General features: G+C 36.7%; 2 protein-coding genes across 4 annotated transcripts; one reads left to right on the top strand and one right to left on the bottom strand.

Annotated features, from left to right (window-relative positions):
• Positions 1-3,843: 3,843 nt before the first annotated feature.
• LOC113761574 (serine/arginine-rich splicing factor SR30) lies at positions 3,844-11,180 on the top strand. 2 transcript variants are annotated; one of them, XR_003467150.1, is made up of 14 exons: positions 3,844-3,958; positions 4,810-4,908; positions 5,552-5,617; positions 5,814-5,888; positions 5,974-6,082; positions 6,171-6,217; positions 6,306-6,363; positions 7,776-7,825; positions 8,068-8,124; positions 8,215-8,321; positions 8,404-8,505; positions 9,901-10,042; positions 10,551-10,584; positions 10,666-10,718. XR_003467150.1 is itself a non-coding variant. In XM_027304634.1 (14 exons), exons 2-14 carry the CDS (start codon positions 4,816-4,818, stop codon positions 10,829-10,831), a joined length of 888 nt encoding a protein of 295 aa, XP_027160435.1. In that variant the 5' UTR covers positions 3,844-3,958; positions 4,810-4,815; the 3' UTR covers positions 10,832-11,180. The 2 variants fall into 2 exon arrangements, 1 of the variants encoding a protein (XP_027160435.1); XM_027304634.1 differs by lacking the exon at positions 9,901-10,042 and adding an exon at positions 10,817-11,180 and having other exon boundaries at positions 10,666-10,740.
• Positions 11,181-12,125: 945 nt separating this feature from the next.
• LOC113760755 (E3 ubiquitin-protein ligase RFI2) lies at positions 12,126-22,089 on the bottom strand. 2 transcript variants are annotated; one of them, XM_027303462.1, is made up of 6 exons: positions 21,470-22,089; positions 17,679-17,848; positions 16,204-16,271; positions 13,818-13,843; positions 13,353-13,740; positions 12,126-12,934 (listed from the first exon to the last, which is right to left on the bottom strand). In XM_027303462.1, the coding sequence occupies exons 1-6, from the start codon at positions 21,645-21,647 to the stop codon at positions 12,463-12,465; spliced, it is 1,302 nt and encodes a 433-aa protein (XP_027159263.1). In that variant the 5' UTR covers positions 21,648-22,089; the 3' UTR covers positions 12,126-12,462. The 2 variants fall into 2 exon arrangements, with proteins under 2 accessions (XP_027159263.1, XP_027159264.1); XM_027303463.1 differs by having other exon boundaries at positions 16,204-16,262.
• Positions 22,090-22,398: the final 309 nt, after the last annotated feature.

The raw sequence follows: 22,398 nt of genomic DNA, 5'->3' as shown, positions 1-22,398 counted from the left end.
ATACTTGTGCTAAATTGCTTGCTTAAACAACCATGATAGAGATAGAGGTTATATACACTGTAGTGGAAAAAGTAGCCCTCATTTCTGGCTACTTTAACATTGAAATGGTTTGTTAGCAATCGAAACTTTTGGCCTCTGGAAGCAACACCAGTCCTAGCCATTAGTAGTCTCTTGGCGTCTGAAAAAAGCAAACATTGATACGGCCAAATATTGATATAATCCATGACTACTATAATAAAAAAAGCAAATTACTTCCTTTTTTGCAAAATACCAGCCAAATCCTCGATAAGCCCCAAGAGCAACAACCAGCTGAGACATTCAGGCAAAACCACAACCAACAATGACAATATAAATAGAAACTATTGCAACACAAATTCACGATTCTTTAGAAGAATGCATTCTCACTAAAAGTTTAATAAATGTATTCTCGTTAAAAGAAATAGAAAAATGTATTCTCGCTAAAAGCCTAAAACAAGCCAAAGAGAAAGGTAGCTCTTTTGAATTGTAATAGTCCTTTCTAGCTTCAAAGGTAAGACAAGAATTCAACCAATTGTGGATTTCAAAAACACAAAACAAAGGAACCAAGCCATCAGCTTCAACATTGAAACACCAAGGCACCACCACTTTCCTCCTCCTTGCAGACCTACGCAGCCTTCATGAACATCAAAAATTCGATGGTGACGTCAAAAAATATAGTCCACAATTGCCTTGGAAAGTTCTTACACAAATATAGTCAGCAAATGCACCAGCAACCTTCCTTTTCCCTGTATGAAATACTCCTGATTTTTTAGGGGGTTTAAGACACAGATGCCCATGCCAGTTCACAATGTTTCCATGTCAGGCAAGGGTGACTGTAAAACTACATAAGCTTAATGCTAAATTAAGACCATTTTCCTTTGACAAATAATCCTTGAATAAGGACACAATGACCATTTTGCTTTAGCTGTAGAGCAAATGTACCGTTTTCACAAGAAAGGAAGCACCTGCCTCTTGCTTCTTAATATCATTCTCATCTAATATTTAGCGCCTTCCAAGAAATTTGACTGGGTCACTAATTTGCTACAACAAGTATACAATAATCTCACATCCTTTAAAGAACAAGACACTGCACCTGGTGTGAAAAGTTAACAAAATAAGAAAGTAGAATTAATAGGCTTAATCATGGGAAATTGCAGTTATATCCAAGGCTTATTTACAGATGTTACTCTACAAGCAATTAGTTTAAGTTCTTGTTCAAGTAGACCAGGCTCTGCTTCATTTAATTGGAGAAAACCTCTCTCCACTACCCTGTAATAAATTCAATCGTGGGATTATTTGTAAAAGTCATTACCGTTTATACCATACCTCGTCGCTAATTTTATCATACACCAACATCGAAATTAAGTTTAAGCTTTGGCATTTATAACATATATACTTCATTGCTCGAGTTTAACTACTATTATACACAAAAGTGAAATTAAGTTGACTAATTTTTACAAAATTTGCCGTAAACTTGACAAGTTTTTCACCATTCAAAAGTTGTGCAAAATTGAAATTAGAACATCTACTTTACAATCATATAATGTTAAACAGTGGTGAAAAACACTACATCGGATTCTTACCCAAAAAAAAAAAACAAAAAACACTACATCATAGATCATATTGGACGTTCATCACCTACTTGACCAGCAGTGAGCTAGCCTTGAATAGTAACTTGATTGGCATAACAAAGTATCTATCCGTGATACTTCTTAGGGGTAAAACAAAATGCGCATAGGCAGTCCTAAAAACAGGAACACCAGCTGCCACAACGAGGCAATGCAAAGTTACATGTTGGTAGCATGCAGTACATTCTTATAGGTGTCCAAGACAAGTGAAAAGGACACAAGTCTGTTGAGTAGAATACAAAAAGAAAAAAGAAATAATCTTCATTCGCTCTTCAGTCCAAAAATTCGCCCACTCAGCTTCTCTAACTTAGTAGAAAACCAGTATACTAGCTTATAGTGCATAAGCAGACTGGTGTTCAAGGTATTCCGAATATTTGTGAATAACTAATGCATGCTTTTACCATAAAGCGTGCAAAAATTGAAGACAAGCAACCATTTTGGGAACAATTAACCAGCACTTAATCAGTAAACGTTGCCACCCATACAAAGTATCTCAGTTTATTGCACCAAACTAATAACTGGATAGTTAGTAATTATTCAAGATATATAGTTACTAATTGACATCAAGAATCCCAATCAACAATAGCTCATACTTATAGAAATAAAGACCATGAAGCAAACAACTCAACATTTTACAAGAGCTGATAAATCAACCAGGAAATTGATTAATATTTAAATTAATGCCACAATATACCATTAGACACAGAAAACACCACAATCTTTTTGAAATAAAATTAACTTTTGATGTATTTGGTTATTAAGCCTTCAGAATTTCTTCTATACAGACTTCACATAATTTCATATTCAACTACAGCTCAGTCAAAGCCCATTTGGAAGCAAGCGCCTCCACTAGAACCTAGAGAGCTACTAATGTAAGAGCAGATATCATTAATTCCTGCTTAAGGGGCCTTAAACCCGTAGTGCATTGCAACAGGAAAAAGAGTAGGGAAACGGGCTATCACATTCATAAGTGGTACCTGCTCACTATTATTGAAATAAAAACCAGAAAACACTACAAACATAAACACTCTTCCAAGACTACCATCTCCATTCTAAAACACAGAGATAACAGAGGATGATAGTCAATTAGCACTCATCATAAGAAAAAATAGACATGAAAACAGAACAAACCATTGCAATGTGTCCAATGAAACAAAGCTATGTAATAAAGCCCATAACCAATGATTAATTGAAAAAATTTCAAAGATAAAGTTACCTTTCACAAGCCCTAAATGTGTCTGAAATTTGGGGAAAGCAGAAGAGCTGAAGGAGAGAGCCCAGAATGTCAGGCTGAGAGGAATAATGGTGATGACAGCAGTAATGGAGGAGTGGCAGAGGCAAGTGTAGAGACGGAGTGACAAAAATTGGACGGAGTAGGTCTTGCGATGGGCAAAGTGATGGGCGGAAGGTGGCGGGATTGGTAAAGGATGGAGGGAGTGGCCAGAGAAACAGAAGGCAGGGGGAAGACAGTGGCAGGAGAGGTTAGCATTGGAGGTGGTAACAATGGTGGAGAAGGAGCAATCGGAACGGGAAGCTATTTCTTGCAACTTATGCTTGACCCGATTTTAATTTTTGACCCATGTTAGATCCGCGTGTAGATCCGGTTTAGTTGTAGAATTGGAATTAGAATTCTTTTGATCCGGTAAAGAATTCAATTTATGGAATTGGACTCCCATAGAATTTAAATTCAATTCTAATTCTTTAAATAGGGCAGAATCTAAACAGCAGAATTGAAATTGAGATCCCAATTTCAATTCTAAACCCCAATTTTACGGGGAACCAAACGTACCCTTAGTGTTTTGGGGTTATTTTTGGATTATGTTACTGTAAATTCCATAAAGAAAAACATGTATTTGGAAAACCCCCTAATGTCCGCAGAGCCTAGGTCTTGTTTAGATTGTTTTATTTTTTTGGGGAAAATTTTTTTCCATTTTTTAGGAAAAAATAAAAATAAAAAAAAACTCAAAAGATGATTAAAAAGTAGTGTTTATATCAAATGCTATTCTTCAGCATTATATATTCTATTGTTTGTATAGATTATTATGACGTGAACGTACCGCGGGCAAACAGCACAAAAGTATCGATCGTGGTCGTGGAAGCCATGAAATGGCCAAAAGGGGTACACATGTCAAACCAGAGTCAGTCACCCTTAAACCGTCCACCCGTACGCGTGTCAGATCAGGTTCCAAAAATCCAACTCTTTCTTTTTCCTCTCTCTATATATTGGTCGCATCTCTCCTCGGACTTTAAATATTTCCCAGACTCTCTCAACCCACCCAAGAAACGAAGTCTCTGGTCGAATTCTTTATCAGGTTAGTGAATTTTTAATAGAAATCGATTTATAAGCTATCTAGAAAATGAATTTTCAATCCAGAAAATTTATTTCCAGTCTACTACGACTAGAAAAGACGCGAATTTATTAACGCTTCATCTATTTGTTATTCTAATCTCCTGTCAATTTTGAACAATCTTGATCCTTTTTTTTTTCCTTTTGGACCTGTAATGGTACTTCAGTTTAGCTTTAGAATTGATCCGAATTTTTTCAACGGCTTTGATTGTTGATTAACTGTAGAAAGGTGGGGAATGAAGAAATTAGGGTTTTGGGAATCTTAGATTCTCATAATTGAAGAGTAAAAGAATCTTTAGAGCTTTTTGCTCTCTTTTTCTCTTTCTGGTATTTGTATATTGTGCAAAAAGGGAAAAAGAAAAGAGAGAGAGAGAGAATTGAGGTTATTGATTTTTGGTGTCCAAATAAGAAATTCTGTGATTGGAATGAATTATAGTGTTATATGGACTTACCTCATGCAGTGTATTTGTAAATATGTTTGCTTTTCTGTTTGGGTTGGGAGTACTGTGTTGTTTGTTGTTTCCATGAATTTTTAGGTATTGATTTTTTGCTTGTTACTCGGTTTTTTTTAAAAAAATTTAATTAATGAGTTCATTGTCTGCCATTTTTTGGGATTTAATAAATTAGTGCAAGGGGTCTTTTGCTCTCATCGATTATGAGTTTTTATCATTAATCACAGTCAGTTTTATTTTAGATCATTGAATTTGTCTAATGTTGATGAATATTTAGTTCTTTTTCCTGGTTGTAGCTTTTATGACAAGTATGTAATGTCACTTTTATGTGTTTTTAAATGCGACCAATTTTATATGATTGCAGGAAGAAATGGGTCGCTCAAGCCGCTCAAGCCGAACCATTTATGTGGGAAATCTCCCCGGAGATATCCGTGAGAGTGAAGTGGAAGACTTGTTTTACAAGGTATTTTATTTTACTTTTATTTTTTTATAAGCATTCCTCAAGATTAGTTGTAGTTAGTGCCTTACTGTCTGAATTTATGTTCTAACCATACAAATATGGTCATATGCTTGTAATTAAGTTGAATTTTGAACTTATATTTTCAAGGCTGCTTGTCTATTCTGCGAGTTAACCTTCCTTTGATGCTATTTTGGGCAAAGAGATACTATGAAAAGCGGAGAAGGGAAATGGAATAAGCTAAACCTTTATTAAAGAACAGAGCCCCTTTTCTTGTTTTCTGTGGTATTAAACCTTATGCTGGAATTAGACTAGCTTGAAGCACAACCATTGGGATTCCAAGGTCGAAACTTTTGCCATTAATCAAATAATTTTTGTGTTAAATTTGAAATTTCGGATGATTTTGTGGCTGAATCATGGGATGCATTCCTATGTTGGAGTAATTTAGTTCTGTTTTCTTCATTGGTGCCTAATATTTAGAAATGACATGTGCATGCATTTGTCATCGGATGTTGAGATTCTCTTGATTGGACCGAATAGAGTATGGCATGAGGTCCTTGGGTCGTGTTTCCTAGTTGGTTAGTATGTGCATGTACAAGTCAATATTTGCTAATTGTTTTTATGTTCTCTCTCTAATGATTTATTGCAGTATGGTCGTATTGTGGATATTGACTTGAAAATTCCTCCTCGACCACCTGGTTATGCATTTGTGGAGGTGAGTTTCTCGATTGATTCAGGATTTGAGTTTTCAATGGATCATTAGTGGTTAGTTATGCCTGGATTATTGACAATCAACAAGGTGAACTCTTTGGTGCAGGCCTTTCTGAAAAAAGAAAATCTACAGTAGCTTTTTTTGTTCTAATTTTGTGTTTCACTATCTATTCTGACTTATGGACTCTTTATACGCTCAGTTTGATGATTACCGTGATGCTGATGATGCTATTCGCGGTCGAGATGGTTATAACTTTGATGGTCACCGATTAAGGGTTAGTTCCCCATCCTTGTTTTGACTATGTTGATTGATGTGTATCAAATTGCTTAATTTTGTCTGTTTACCCCATGTTGTTGCAGGTTGAACTCGCACATGGTGGGCGAGGATCATCATCATCATATGATCGCTACAGCAGTTACAGTAGTGGAGGGAGTCGTGGTGGTGTTTCAAGGCGCTCTGACTATCGTGGTGAGTAATTGCTACGTGTTATTGGTTTGCTTTATGCTAAGGATGTAATACATGTAGAATTTGTTGGTAACACTTCAAACTTGTGCAGTTTTGGTCACAGGGCTGCCACCTTCTGCTTCATGGCAGGACTTGAAGGTGAGAATTCTAGATTTTCTTAGTTAGAGGGCTATCTGATTTTAGTTCTTTCTTTCTTAAAATTGATTAGTTTTATCTCTTTTACTAGGATCACATGCGTCGAGCAGGTGATGTCTGTTTCTCTCAAGTTTTCCGTGATCGTGATGGTGAGTTGTCTAATATTTTTTCTATTTGGAATAAATTTGTGTTTTTGTTTAATATTAAGAGTCTATTGCAAATTTCTGTGGGCTTAAGTGTCACTGGTTTTGTGTTTCAGCACCTTCTGTAGGCTTAGCAAAATACTATACTATATATAAAGTGAAAGGAGGGGGTTGGTGTAAACACATTTTGCCACTTTTTACAGTTACATTGTTATCCTCAGAAAAACTAATTAGTATCATAAATACCCAATCATATATAACCTGCATAATATTCACTCTAACTACCTAAAAACTAATTTTTATTCTAACTACCCAATTATATATAACCAACATAATTTCCAACCTAACTGCCTAAGAACATGTGCCAGCATAATCACTTGTAGGTATAATTATCAAAATAACTATCAATTTAATAAAGAAAAATTCATGTCACATTAATTTATATTAAATTTATTTATTTAAATTGCACAGACATGGGTGTGCCCATAGCACTAGTTGAACTTAGAGGTTTATCTAGCACATCTATGTCAGCCTGGTGTTTGGTTATGTGTATTTTTGTTACATCTGTTTGGTAGCCATTCTCAATGTGGATGAGGGGGCTGATCGATGATTTTTATAAAAAGAATTCTGGCAAATCTTTACTTGTTTGTCGCATACTACTATTCTCTGAGGCCACACTGTGCATCTCAGGACGACGCAAATATTTAGCTTTATGGAGCTGAACTGTACAACTTATTAAACTTCAGTGTAGACTTTTCTGGATCCTCTGATGTGCCAAACCTTTTTGTTGGAAAGTACCTCTACCCATTACTGCTCATAGGAACAATCCCCACGCAGGAATGCCTGTGTGTCTATTCATGTGGATATGCTCAACAATCATCCTATTTTAAAAAATAATAATTTGGGGTGGTTTTTCATTTATCATGATTATAATGACCTTGTAAATAGTAGAGCTTAAAGGGATGTAGAGAGACGTTAACAGTTAAACTAGGATTCTAAATTTATTATTAGTAGCATGAATTTATGTACCAGTTGCAAATATATTTGCTGGGAGAAGAGGTGTAACACACTGCTTATTCGTGGAATAACACTACATTTTTTCCTGGTGCATATTACTTAAATTTTTTTAGGGTGGTCATCTTAGTAAATGTATTTTTTTGGAGCATCTTCTGTGGATGTTAAAATTACTTAATGGTTGTTTTCTAGCTTGTTTGTCTTTTATTTGTTCTTTTTTAAGATTGTCAGCAAACAGTTTATTATGACTGTCCTATTTTTAAATTTTAAGTATCTTAAGTTTGTCATTCTGAGTTTTCTAATATTTGTACTCATTCCCCTGTTAATGCCTTTTGAAGATTTGATTCTTTTATAACACTATATTTGGAATGATAACTGTTTTTATTGTCATGGTTCATGTGTAGGTATGAGAGGGATTATTGATTACACCAACTATGATGATATGAAGTACGCGGTAAGTTAATACTGGACATAGAGTTCCATTTTTATGTTCCAGTATTTTTAAATGTTAGTGATCTTCAATCTTTCCTTTGCAGTGTTTTAGATTTCTGTCCATGATTTTATTTTGATTGCAATTTGCCCCTGATTTGTTGAAAGTTGCCATATGTATCTTTCAATAGTTCTTCATTGTTGAAAAGGAGAAGGAAGGCAGGCTATGATATAATGTTCTTTACTTGTTTGCTCAATTCATTGCAGATACGGAAACTTGATGATTCTCTGTTTCGCAATCAGTATTCCCGGGCTTACATACGGGTATGTAATGATGAACCCTTTATATTCTATCTTGGTGTTATTAGACAGTCGTTTTCATTTTATTTTTTTTTTTTGTCTGTGAAACTTTAGGTGGAGGAGTACGATCTACGAAGAAGCTTCTCCAAAAGTCCTAGTAGGAGTCCTGGCTATTCAAGGAGTAGGAGTCCTGGCTATAGCTACAGCAGCAGGAGCAGGAGGTCTGATGAATTCTAAATTTATCTGCCTTTCTAATTTTTGTCTGAATTACTCTACCCATTGACAGACTTTGCTTTTACATAGTGCTTCTCCAAGGGCCAGATACTCTCGTCGCTCTCCATCTAGATCTCTCTCAAGGTCTGTTTCATCAGGGGCTCTGTCTGACTCCCCTCGTTATGTTTCAAGGTAGATTATTGCTGTGCTTTTTTCTTTGGCTTATCAAACAATTTTTTGGTGCTTGAAGCCTTCCAGTTCTGTTATATTCTGTGTCTGGTATAGCTGTATTGTAGTTTCCTAAATGCATGAGATTTAGATGTGCAGCTACTAGTCTTATCCTTGTCTTGGGGAGATATTTGGCTGGTATTTTTATCAGCAACTGCCAGAGTGAGGTCCTGAGATTTTATATTTTCATGATTTGTTGCGTCAACAAGCTTAACATGAGGTATATGTATTATGAAGCTAAGTCCAAATTGCTATATGATATATACTCTCTTCTCTCTCCTGATTATCACAGGCTTGAAGGGTTAACTGTCATTTTCAGAAGACTACTTCCAAATATGAAATTCTCCATTTTGATTTTAATGGTTGTGCTTTATTGTGTTTTCATCTGAGAAATAATTTGTTCAAAGCTAGTGCCTTTATGCCATTTAAAGTGCTTTTTAAGTGGTTATTATTTTCTCTCCTCTCTGTTTTTTTTTTTTTTTTGGAACAGTGTGTGATCTTTCTTTCATTTTCCTTATTCTTCTTTGCATGCTTCTATTTTGTGGCTTATTACTCGGATTATGATTCTAGTGATGGATGTTTCTTAGTTCTTTGGATATCACTGAACCAATCATTTTCCTTCCTCGTCTTCTTGTTGGATATAAAACCTTTTTATTTTTTTTTGGTCCAGCTTCTGGTTTCTAATGCTAAGCTTGTCATCTATGGATGACTGCTGCATGTTCTGTTACTTATTCTTTAGTAATCTTGAGTTTTTAAGATGAAACCATTAAAGGAGCAAAATGTTTTGCTTCTTATGTTGCTGATATGAGATGGATAGTTTTTGACCACCCAATTTTGTAAATGAAATTAAAAAAAGATGAAAGATACGAAATTTTTGATCTTCTACTTGAAGTTTTCAATTTACATTTATATATTTATGGTCTCTTTTCCTGTAAAACATATGGAATTATCTAGGCTTTTTGTTCTGTTTCACCAGTCAAAAAGGCACCTTAATTTTTTCCAATATCTGGAAAAGGAGATTCACTGCTTCTTTCTAGCATAATGCATTTTAACTTCTAGTTACAGAGAAGTCTGTCCCGTTCAGGCATTTTAATAGTTTGTTCAAAAGGCACCTTAGTAGTTGACAATTTTTGGAAAAAAGAAGAAAATATTTTTCTTCACAAAAGTCAGCACTGTTGGCTTCACTTCTGGGTGAATTTCAGATTAGTAATTCTGATAAGATATGCGTATGCTAGATGTCTTTTGTTCTCAAGTGTCACAATCCATTTTATCCTCGGGGATAGGGGTCAATTCAGAAAGGACTTGCCACCTTTTGTGGTTAATGATACTGTTATGAAGATTGGTTTTTTTGTTTTCTAGATCTGGATTTTCGCGGCGATCTGGGGATTTTGCATGTTAGGGACTTGAGGATTATGGTGCTCAAATATCATGCAACTCTTGGTTGTGGGCCCTGTGGCTGCATGCTGTTTTAGTTGATGAGCACCTGCTGATAGCCTGGATGGTAAATTTTGTTAATACTTTTTTAACTGTGGCAAGTGATGCCCATGGTGCTAACTTCCCTAGTGAAGATGATGGATTCTTTCCTAATGTGGATTCTTGTCTAAGGTGGTTTTTGCAAAAAAGTAACAAAAACTAGAGTAGAATGGCACTTCGTAACTCTGAACCCAAGGTAACGATGACAGCATCATCTTTGTGTGGTTTACAACAGCTTCTTAGCTTTGCTGTTGGTAAAGTAGGAGCGAATTGTCTTACTCTTTGCCCTAGCATTGTGTATCATTGTCCTCCCACGTTGGAGAAGACCAGATTTGAAGAATGGGACAACAGTGAACGTGAAATTATTTTGGATTGGTCTAAAAGAGTGTGTATGTTAAGTGGTGCTAAAGATTGCTGGTAGATATTGTTTCCTTGGTTTGATTATCGACGTCGAGGTAGCATGGATGCATTTGGATCAGAAGTCATATTGGACTGTTCTGGATATTAAAATGGGTTTATTTTGGAAATTTTTGCAGATCTCCAAGGAAATTTAGAAGCCCAATACTATCTGTAAGTCATAAACTCCTCTGGGATTCCTTCTTGTTTTCCATTCGACAAAACTGATCCCATTTAATCTTGTATATTTCACAGCGCCGCAAATATGCAAGCAGAAGTCCAAGCCTTAGTAGGAGCCGCAGCAGGAGCATCTCTGGATCTCTATCTCCTGTATGTATGCTTTCTCCTCCATTTTCTAATTATATTGTACTCGAGGAACTGCCTTTTTGATTGTTGTAATTTACAGGTGAGATCTGATTGAAGCTGATTCAAGCTCTACCTGGCTGACTTTAAATGAGGGTTCTACGGAGCAGACTTAGGACCCAATCATTTGTTCCCTGGGATTTGGATTAGTAATATTGTGTTGCGGCTTTTGCAAGGAACATGCTGTCACCTTCATCCCCCCTTCACAGAACTTACATGACGTATGAATTTGGCCTGATAAATATGTATACCTTATGATGTGGAGATTGATTTTCGCATTAGAACTTCTGATTACTGTGTCCTCTCTTGTCGGCGCTCTCATTTTCCTTCTGCATATCCTATCCTTATATATTATGGTTGTCGTCTTACGCATCAATGGGTATATATAGCGCTGTTGCTTTTATTGATGTAGTGACGTGGTTGTGGTAAAAGTCCCATCACTTTTTACTCTCTTCCCTATTATCATACGAGGATTTTGCTTTGCTTTCTGAAAGAACTTGATCTCGATAAGTAGGCCTCCTGTTAAAGATTTTGCGATAATGATGTTTAACAAACAAGTAAGTAGTGTTCGATGTGAAGAGATTGATGAGGAAGTGGTTTGTTTCTGGGGGAACGCCGACTGATCTTTTGAAAGGGAGGCGCTCTACGGCCATGCTAGAGGGTACTTCAATGGAATTGGTACCTGCCTCGCGAAATTCCGGCGAATAAAGATGTCCTGAAATTTGCAATATGCATCATGCAACGGGAGGATATCATCTTCTATAACCTTTCAAGCCTACAAGTTTAGTAGAGTGCTCTTAAAAAGGAACAAAAATTGCCTTGGGGCCATAGCTGTAGAGGAAAGAATTATATCTCGAGAACACGTTCATGCACATTTGAATCTTTATTAGCATTTGTCGGACTCTCTGTATCCCTAGTGGAAGTTTCAAGGAAGTTACTATATGGTTTTATTGAGAGGCGAGAAGCAGGCAAAAGATAAAAGAACGGGAAGTGAGTTGTCTAAATTGCCAATGGAAGAAAGGCTTCCTTGACAGAAATTTTAACATCAAATTTGGTGTTCATGCTTTAAATATATAAATAATAAAGATGTCGGAAAGCAAAGAGAATAGAACAAGATACTATCACGCAAGTGGCGAAAAAGTTGAGACTGGGGAACATGACAAAATCGCTTAGACGTTTATCCAGTCATGAGTTCGAGTCAAGCGAAGGGTTTATCCAGTCACGAGTTAAGATCCCATGTCTACAAAGAGTCTGCTCTTTTACGAAAGTAAAATTGAGAATGGGCCTTCAGCCAGCGGAGTCGCAAGGCAATTGCTCGCTCTCGGTTTCTTGACCTTAATTCACCTTTAAAATATGAACAGCCAATGAGTGATTTATTCAGAGAATTTCCTGAGAACATGGATGTCATGTTACTCGTTATGAAAACAATTTCAAAGCCAATTTGCTGGAAATGTTTACAACTTTGCCATTGAAGAGTGGATCTCATTGTCCCCCAGGCAAAGACACGAGGAAGGAAGCCAAAATCCATCACACAATCACTTGGCCACCAAACTTTCAAGGCCATCTAACAGTTTTTCGTCTGCCAATCTTGACAGGCTACAACTGTTGTTCATTGTTTCTCAAACATTATATATAAATTGTGTTTCAGTCATAGTTATCATAACGTTTCATCACAACATAATAAGCAGTCTATGACCGATTTTGTGATGGCATCCTCTCAGGTCCATGCCTCTGACGAAAGCTGTTAGTCCTGAGACTACCATCAGCCCCACCAGCTGCTTGATGGAATGGTCCCCAACCCGAGTCTCTATCAATCTGACTCGAGGGAAAGGAAGGCAAGTGTTCTCGCTCCCAACCATGGAAGCGATTGGGCAGGGAATTTTCTGCTTCTTGATAGGTTCTTCCAGATGAACTTGAAGGGATGAAATAAAAAGCACCAGTCTGGTCAGACGATGAAGCAACTGGACCAACTTGTGCCACACTCCTATGAGCACTTGATCTCCGCGATCCAGACATCACTGGATTGCGTATTGATGGTGTATTGCTTGGTTGCTGAAAATATGCCTGAAGAGCTTGAACACGGTCTCGGGTCCGAGCTACACTGCCAGGGTAAGGTGGAATCATTGATGAGACAACTGAGCTCCCAGCTCTGGCAGCAGAACTGTGTCCAAATTCAGAATATCATAATGTTAAAAAAAGGAAACAAAAACAACAAAACAATCGCACAGGAAAAATAGCTAAGGCCTGCTGCTGATAGTGATATTGCCTATAGTTAAACTGGCTGGTGAGAAACTTTCTGAGATGGACTACCTAAAATCAACTTTGCTCGTTCAATATAAAATAAAAGTGTCTAAGATGATGTTTTCCTTCTGAACAATAGAACTCAGTCCTATTCATTAATTCAATCTATTCCCTTTGGGAGACTAGGGACTTTGATCTGGCAATGACTTGTGTACTTTTTGAGGGCTTTGGCCCAGTTACAGGATACATGCATATTCTAGTACAACACTACTTACAAAAGAAGTTGTGACGCCTAATCCAGTAAATGCATATCGGATTACTGATGAACAAATACCAACCTGTGACCAACAATGAAAGGATGCACAAAGGATCCCGATCTCGGAACATCAGAATTCGTTCTAGCTGCTCTTTGAGCCGCGGATGGGATTGAGGGTTGATCAGCACCACCAATGCGACTGCTTGTCGTAGGGAAAGGGGAGGAATGGTGATCCCAACTGTGATAATGAACATCCATGCCAGGGAAAGCATAAGATGCAGGTATCTCATTTGGTACAGATGCACCATTCCAATGATTATTAAAATTAGAACCATCGGAAACGCTAGCATTTGAATTTGATGATGAGGGATGGACTGGTCCAAAGTAGGCAATATATGGGCATGGATGACTCGCAGATGATATAGCTGTATGCTCAGCAAGGATAGCGTGTTGTCCAAAAATTTCATGATCTGCAAAATAGGAAATGCCCTATCAATTACCAAGCTTCACAAGACTTGCAGCTTTAAGTCAGAAGAAAAGACCTTACATGCAGTAGATGAGTATTCTCCTTCTCTGCAAAGTTTAAAAAGATAACATGTCAAAACACTGTAAATGGGAAAGAAACAAAGTAACTCTAAACTTCAAAATGCAATGTGACAACACCATGACCAAATCAAAGCAAGAGAACCTTAATGTGACATCAATTGTCGCCTTAATCAAAAAAACAAAATGCCATAAATAAACATGAAACATCCAGTACAAGTACATTAACAGAATAGTGACTTGCTGGTGGTTGAGCAAGGGTTACAGAAAAATAATCAGTACAGCCCATTCTAATGTTGATAACGAATGGTCAACCTTCACCAAGTTCTCAAACCCAAACTTCCAACCTAAAATCTTCAGTTCAAGGTATCAAGGGCCGACTAGGTTGGCCTGTCACCTTGGATTGCAGTCCTTAACCATTCCCTCACCTCCACAATGGCCAATTATACTGAAACAGACCTTTTTCAAAAAAGGCAATAACTAATGGATCAAAGCTTGAAGACAACAAACCTTGTTAATGTGAACAATTCTTGTATTTTTAACAAAAATAATCAATACAATGTTGAATAGGAAATCTAGGAACTTTAAATTTACATCTCATCCAGAAAACCAGAGTCTCCATAAGCCACTTAGACAAGTATTATGTGCAAAAACTAGCAATTCCCGCACTTAACCAAACACCAAAATTCTGGCACGCCTTAAAAGCTTTCTGCAGTGCTGTGTGTTAGGCTACCACTGGACCTCGTATATCCCTTCCCATCTAACTGAAAACTGAGTGGGTTTCCTTACTGGAATGGATTTAGAACTCTATTTAAGTAGTCACAAAGTAGAAATGGACTGGATGACCTTGAACTTCTCCTTATGCAGAAAACATATCCAATTTCTTCTCTTCCTATTGGCATTTACAGGCAACAGGCATCAAAAATCATGAAGCTTAAATTCTTTAATCCACGAACGCTTCATTTTCTATATCAAAGAGTCAAGCTCTTGGATCTGGTGATTGAACAAGATAGGAGCTTCTCCCCTATTTTTGTGTTTCTCTTAGCTTGAATAAAATATTTGCCTTTCAGCTTTAAGCTTGGCACTACAATGATTAAACTTTCTCCAAATGACTTTTCTGTGTGTTCCTACTATTCTAGGAGCATATAATGCTCTACACAAATAACAAGAGGAGAGAGAATAGATGATTGGAGTGGGAGGCAGACTGATCCTATACTTTAAATCTACTCTGCAACAAGTAGTAGTTCTAAATTCTCAATACATTATTAAACACATATTTGAACAAAAACAGACGAGAGTGCTTTAGTAAAAAATGCAGCTCATAGCTGGGAATTATAAAATCAGGATCTCAAATCCCACCACCCCAAAAAACTCATGATATCATGCACTTAAAAAAAATCCTTTTCAGTATTTCCCCCCAATGGATAGTAGAAATCATTCAATGATGTAAGAACACCACAGTTGTGCTCCACCACATGGTCCTTAATACTTTCTTTACTGCGAGCCCTTGCTATCACATTTGAATATCTTTTGTTTAGAAGAGTTTAGTGGGAAAAAACAAAGCAAAACACAGCTGCATGGAAGAGCAATTTTTTTTGGATTAGAGACAGAGATGCAGGTAAAGTAGGGGCAATTATATATAGGTAAAAAATCTCGATATATAGGTAAAATGTTATAGGTTTAACCCACACTTAAAGGAAATTGCCCCACTGTCCTTCAAAAAAAGTTTATTGGTGTTTCACACTTTTTATGTCCCTACGTCCAAATAAGTCAACACACTTAAAAATTAAAAAAAAATAGAAAATAACACCTTGTCTAAACAGAGAGAGAGAGACTCAATTTTCCATTTATTCTCTTTGTCAGTCTTTTCCAACGTGCTCCAGCAGACAAACCCATTTGAAAAGTTTTTCACTTGCGCAGTGGAGCTCTCTAAGTGCTCATTCTTTTTTTTTTTCATCTTAACAAGAAATCTAGAGAAAATTTATTAGAAGAGAAGAAAACTCCTTTATTAGGAACTTGACATTTGAGAGATACTTTATTTTTTTTTGCTCAATTTTGAATTGACTATGTACATAACTTTTGGCATGTATTGATTACATTGTTAGTTAAACATATATCTTTTGATACCGTTAGTAGTAGAATTTCACATGTTAAGTTTGCCGCCACTGAATCACATTCTAGCTCAGCCCCTTCTCAGAGGTAACAACTAATGAAACACAAATGGCATCTTGGATGTGATATTCAGTTGCAGAAACCAAATCCACCTCAAGGTGAGAATTCAAAAACATAGAAAACTGAGAGATTAGCTGTAGCATTCAAAAGTTCACAAAAGAATGCATCATGAAACGAAAGTCAAATTCATTTAGAAAGTATATTGTGGTTGTACTCACTCAAAAGATGAAGGTAGCCGAGTCAATCCGCTAAATGGACACCAATGAACTCCAATAGACTGCAAAAACTGCTAATATGTAAGAAACTTGAGTTGTCATAAATATTGAAAACATAGAACAAGAAGTATTCTCTACTCTAATAATTTACATACGTGGTTGCAAACAAAAGTATGAGCACATTATTCCACAAGTTGAATTCTAAAACATGTTTTTACAAGTATAGTAGTCCACATTCTGAAAGAGGTGCAGCAGATCCGGGAAAAAACACAAGACAAAATGCACACCATAACTCATAGCTTCAGTTACCAGTAAAAAGTAACACAATCAAGTGCAGTAACATAGCCACCATATGAAACCAATTTCATAGCAAGATATACCATTGCTGCATACTAAATGATTATCCAAACCTGAAGAGCATAAGTGTGTGTAGATTATACTTAAGCATATTGGTTCATACTTCAAAACATCACACGCTAATCAAGAAAAAAGTTTAAGGAACTGATATTCGGGACATGAAAGAAATGTACAAACAATTCCAGTTTCTATCTTCGAGCAATTGCAGGAATGCAGTTAACTCTTGTGCTGATAGATCAAGTAACTTCTCTATAGTTGGCAGTTATCAATAAAATGAAACCTGAAGTCCTTTAACACGTGTAAACATGTAGACGCATCTCCTTCCATAATGACTGTGTATGTGGTCCACAGCTATACTCAGTGTTGTCTTCTCAAACTTACAACCAACAGATTAAACAACCAGTTCTTGCCCAGAACCCTGAGCCACATTCATTACAGAAAAGTGTGAACTTAATTCCTAGAGCCTAAGACACTTCTAGCTCAGAAAAACAACAACAATTGACAATGTACAAGTAAAAATATACTAATTTGGTGATACTTCTTTTCATTAGCTAAAATACTCCTTCAGCACACAACCTTTAATAAGGAAAGCTCTTCACTAATCTTATGTATAGCGACAACCAGCATGAGAGAGAAGGAACAAAATACAAAAGATCGTATGAAACGTCCATTGCTTGCAGTCAGTTTTTTTATTCTTTCTATTTTCTTTTTTTAACAGATGCTGGGGAACAAACTGCATATAGATTATTAGCACAAACTCCAGATGCAGATTCTCAATGAAGAAGATGGCCAAGATTATTAATGGTCCACTTACATTCTTCATAATGTGATTTCGTTCTTGTTCCATCTTGACATTTAACACGTAATTACTAGCAGCCAAACTAGAGCCAGTAGGAAAATCAAAGTGGCAATACATCAGGTCAGCAAACTCAGACAGCACAACGCTTCTTTCTACAAACTCAAAGCTATTTATATATGCTTGTGCGTGTGTCAATGTGACACTCTTTTCCAATCACAGACTATCAGCAAGCTACCATAGTCATAGAATATGAGAAAAATAGAAAACCACAGAAGCCAAAACATAGAAAAACTCTTAACAGAGGATCAACAAGATATATTACCATTTCAGAGTAGCTAAGGTCATAAAGATCTTCATCATGAGCAAATTCATCCATGTTGAACTCAGGTAGCTGTCGACAGCCAGTTGCATACAGCCACTGGCCTTTCTCAATCTTTCGACAATTGGGACACTGCATTGCACCCTTAGCATTAAACGCAGAACCAATGCAATCTGCATGAGAACGAGAGACATACCCATAGGAGAAATGGGAACGGTCAGTCATCGTCAAATCACAGTGAAGTTTGTTTGAGCACAGAAAAAGATGGCTCCCATAGAATTCATTAAAGACATTAATTTTGCTGATTACATTGGCCAAAATTCAAACCTCTTATGCTTAATATGTTCCATAATGACTAGTAGGAAATCAATGCAAGACAGGAACATCCTTGGCAAAAATATATGACAGCACAACCTATCATTCAAGATCATAATAGTTCCAATAATCAAACTGAAGATTCGATGAACCAGAAGCAATACCAAACTGTTAATTCAATGAAAGTTTCGATTTCATATCCATTCACAGAAGTAGCACATGCTAACCCATCTGAAGTAATTCTTCATTTGTCATCCTAAAATGGATAGGGGCACAGTAGAACATAAAGACATAAAAAGGGCACTCTCATCTGCTGGTTGGGAGATAGGTTGGGAGATAGGCTCACCCCTTTTCAACTGCTTTCTGATTGATTGATTTCTTTAGGACTCAAGAAGGTTATGAAGAATATTGTGCAGGTGAAAATATTAATACTGTATGAAGTATCAGATGACCACCGACCACTCTCCTTCAAAATGCACCACATGACATGGAAAGGGAAAGGGAGAGGAAGCACGCTGTCAACTTTAATATTGATACCCATGAACCTCTAGAAATTCTGAAAAGATTGCTACAATAACAAACAGGTGCTCAATTTATGCAACCTGCCAGCTTCTTTCCTAATAAGGGCTAAGCCTATCCTCGTATCCCCTAGATAACCAACTCCTAACATTGCCTCCCAAGCAGGTGTCCTCAAAAAGAGGACATAACATCAGGAGTTTCAAGAGGCCATACAGCTTTGAAAATATATATATATGCCTCCTCAACTCAGTATTCAGCACAATAAAACAAAGGTTGAAAACTCTCCTTGCACTTCAATTTTTTTTGCTTCCTTTCTTAATGAACTCCTGTACCAACTTGTTCAAACATCCTTAAAAGTTGTAGTTAAAACCACATAAGTTCCTCAAGTCATTAGAGGACCTACTAATACATATCTTTTCTACTTCTTAAAAAAAAGGAAATCATTAAATCTTTATCCCTCAATAATACCTCAGCAAGGACAATAGTCTATCACAATTTCCCATCCCTGGCATTGTACTTCAAAAATTCATCCAACGCAAATATTCCCTAATAAAACCGAAGCAATAGGTCAATAGAATCGACTGTTAGCCAGCAAAATTCAACATTCCCATATTATATGTCTATCATATTCCACTTCACAAATGACAAATTCTGAATAGGCTGAAAAAAGCCCCAGCATCCTGAACCACAATCAAAGCGGCAATATTAATGGCAAAAGGGAACATATATTGAGTTGACTATATATTTTCTGGTGAAATGGGACCAAATTTCTGAATTGTACAATACTGTTCCTTTTTAGATGATTTGCTTTTATGTAGTGACATTCCCAAATAGAAAATCAGAGTTCATGAAGCATAAAGCAATAGTTTCAGCAACAGAGAGCAATCACAGCCAAAACATAAGCCTATTGCGTAAAGAAAGCAGAAATCTCAGAAAAGGACAAAGAAGATCAAAAGGTCATATCAAATTTAGCATTTTTGTCACATCATGTTATTCAGAATTTTATCGGATACTAATATTCACTACAGAATCTTTTTTAAAAGGTGTCAACTGAATCAAATTGAAGAATCTAGCGCATAATATAACCCTCAATAAGAATCAAACCGGGTACTATAAGTTTATTATATACAAGTACATAAGAATTGGGTGCTGGGCAATGGTTCAGACTCAGATGATTGTTAGTTTAGACAACTGGATAGTTACACCTGCAGAGCAGCCACATGCAATATGGCATGGTGAAAGACAGGCGTGCCATGGTTAACCATGGTGAAGTTTTCATGTGATCAACAGGTGCTGTTACCCCAGAATTTGAGCCCATGTTAGGTGTATGAACATTGTGCAATAGTATATAAGGCTTCTGGCTGTTGGCTACTAACTACTTAGATTACAAATGTCCAGCCAGCGGTTTTGATTCCAAAAGTTGCCACACAAATCTCAGTCTTCAAACCATTTCTTTTCTTCGTTACTTGCAGATTGCAAAGAAAGTCATCTTTTAGTACACCGGAACACTGTCAAAATTCTCACTAAAAATTCAGACCTAAATATAAAGAAACCTTCACACAATCATCAAGACTCGAGAAAAATGCAATATGATTATAAATAGTAACTAGCCAAATCCTTGGGAAATTATATGATATCTTCAGCTCTTAAAAGGAACAATACAAGGAGCAAAGAATGAATGGGCAAGCAGATGGCATTTAATAACTTTCAAACTTAAAGGGTCTTTTTTCCATTCTTGAAAAATAACGGCCAGCAATCATTCGCATAAATCAAATATTTTTTTTGGTATGAATGATGGATAACTCTCTCCTAGTCTTAAAATGTGCCATCATTTTTTATGAGCATTTGACTAATGCAATCCTACTTGCCTTTACTAAGATTGGAATCTAAATAGTTAGCCCTTCTTTCACAAAGTCAACTGGGAAGTAATAACCTCAGGCTCTTAAGTCCAAGGGAAAGCGGTAATCCATCAATTGAGCACAACAGAAACACAAAGTCTAGCAAGATCAATTGATTGCTCCAAAATTCAAGAAATGAGTGCACCACCTACTGAATTATCCAATACAGGTTACAAAATATCAGCTCACTGTTCAATACACTCAAGGGAAGCAAAAGAATCAGATGTAAGGTTGTCTTTCTGCTTCGTTTTTATCAGATTTTACAGCTAAGAGAAAGTACTAATGCCTTGTATTAATGAGCTTAGACTAATTTGCAGTTAAAAGAAACTGAAAGTTGTGCAAATGTGACGGTATATCTATTTGAGTGGATCCACAGCCATCATTTCTATTCCAATATAATTACACTTGAGAGATAAATCAATACAATCTCTTGGGAAGTTCTTAAAATACATCCGCCCACATCCATAAAAAACACACACACACACAAAAATTATCATCTTTTCTCAAACGCATTTTCCACAAATACCAGTGCTGCAACCAACAAACCATGACTTGACCAAAACCCAAGAAAATTAAGCTTTTACAAACGATCAAGCCACAATTTATCTAGATGTTGTGGAAAACACTAACAACCTGTAGTGGTGGAAGTAGCCAAATCCTAAAGGTCAAACTTTAATCAACCCAACTCACTATAACCCTTCCCTGCCACTATTAGATCGTCAATTCAACATTATTTTCAAAACAAATAATACTAGTAAATATTTCTACAGCTTTCATGCATGTATAACCACACTTGCCCACCTCACCAAGCACATAATTCAGCAAAAATTGAGAAATAAAATAGCAAAAACCGATCAAATTGGAATAATCCAAAACCACAAAAATACAAACTTCAATCCACCCCAACTTAGTAAATTAAACTCAATTGACCACTCTTTCTCGATCATTTTGCAGTTATCTAAAATTAAAGAATCAGATCTCAAAAATTACAAGGGAAATTATACAATCAAAATAACTAAAACCGCGAGAACAAAGCAAATGAAAAAAAAAATCATAACTCACCGAGGTGGAATTGGTGACCGCATTGAAGCTTAGCCCAAGATCTATCCCCATTATCAGTCACAGCATCCAAACAAATCGAACACGGAACGGTGACCAATGCTTCCCCTTCTCCCTCTCCTCCTCCTCCTCCTCCAACTCCATCGCCGTCATCTAGAATATCCCCACCGTCCAATCCCATCTCCAATCAAATTAAATTAAATAAATTAATCAACCACCACCAAAACCCTAAATTATCCCACCTCGATTCCTCCAATTAAATTAACAATTCACCCAAATTAACCAAATCCCAGAAATCCCCTCAATTCCCTCAAGCAGAACCCCCCCAAAAAAAAACAGAGCAAGCATTCAATCTCCAAGTCTAATCCCTTTATATCTTTTTGGGCCTTTTCCTTGATCTTTCTTCCTTTCCTTCTTTCCCCCAAAATTAAAGTCAAAATTCAGAGCCGATTGCTTATGGATATGTCGGTGTAGATATAGATATAGATAAAGATAGCTTGTAAGAGAGAGATGGATAGGGGAAAAGACGGGAAGACGAGAGCTTTTACGATGTGAAGAAGAAAAAACATGTGAGGGGAGGATTGGTTGGGGGAAACGTGTTTTCTCGCTCTCTCTTTTTTTTTTTTTTTGGGATGGGGGCAATTGGGTAGTAGTGGTAGTAGTGTAATTTTTGGCGTCAGCAAGGAGTCAGGGACACCGCCTGTTTTGGGGCCGTTGGATTTGGTAACTATGCAGACAGAACCAGAAAGAAGGGGTGGGACCAAACCAAACCGCCGTATGTGATGGACTACTGATGGTAAGTTGGGAACTCCTACTGCTAAATATTGTATTAATCTGATAATTTCAGAAACCTCCTTGAAGTTTATGACAATTCCACTTAGTTCTTTTTAAGTTTTAAAAATTATACATACCTTTCTTGAGTTTATCGTTTT

Source organism: Coffea eugenioides, chromosome 2 (assembly GCF_003713205.1).
Source record: "Coffea eugenioides isolate CCC68of chromosome 2, Ceug_1.0, whole genome shotgun sequence".
Classification (NCBI taxonomy): Eukaryota; Viridiplantae; Streptophyta; class Magnoliopsida; order Gentianales; family Rubiaceae; genus Coffea; species Coffea eugenioides.
Note: the sequence above shows the minus strand (reverse complement) of the source record. Positions and strands in the feature narration are given on the sequence as shown.

Coding starts and splice junctions, on each gene's coding strand:
- LOC113761574 (XM_027304634.1), top strand. CDS start 4,816: ATGGGTCGCTCAAGCCGCTCAAGCCGAACCATTTATGTGGGAAATCTC. Junction 4,909..5,551: donor TGGAAGACTTGTTTTACAAG/GTATTTTATTTT, acceptor GATTTATTGCAG/TATGGTCGTATTGTGGATAT. Junction 8,125..8,214: donor ATTCCCGGGCTTACATACGG/GTATGTAATGAT, acceptor GTGAAACTTTAG/GTGGAGGAGTACGATCTACG.
- LOC113760755 (XM_027303462.1), bottom strand. CDS start 21,647: ATGGGATTGGACGGTGGGGATATTCTAGATGACGGCGATGGAGTTGGA. Junction 16,272..17,678: donor ACCTTAGCTACTCTGAAATG/GTAATATATCTT, acceptor ACATATTAGCAG/TTTTTGCAGTCTATTGGAGT. Junction 12,935..13,352: donor CCTTTCATTGTTGGTCACAG/GTTGGTATTTGT, acceptor ATTTGGACACAG/TTCTGCTGCCAGAGCTGGGA.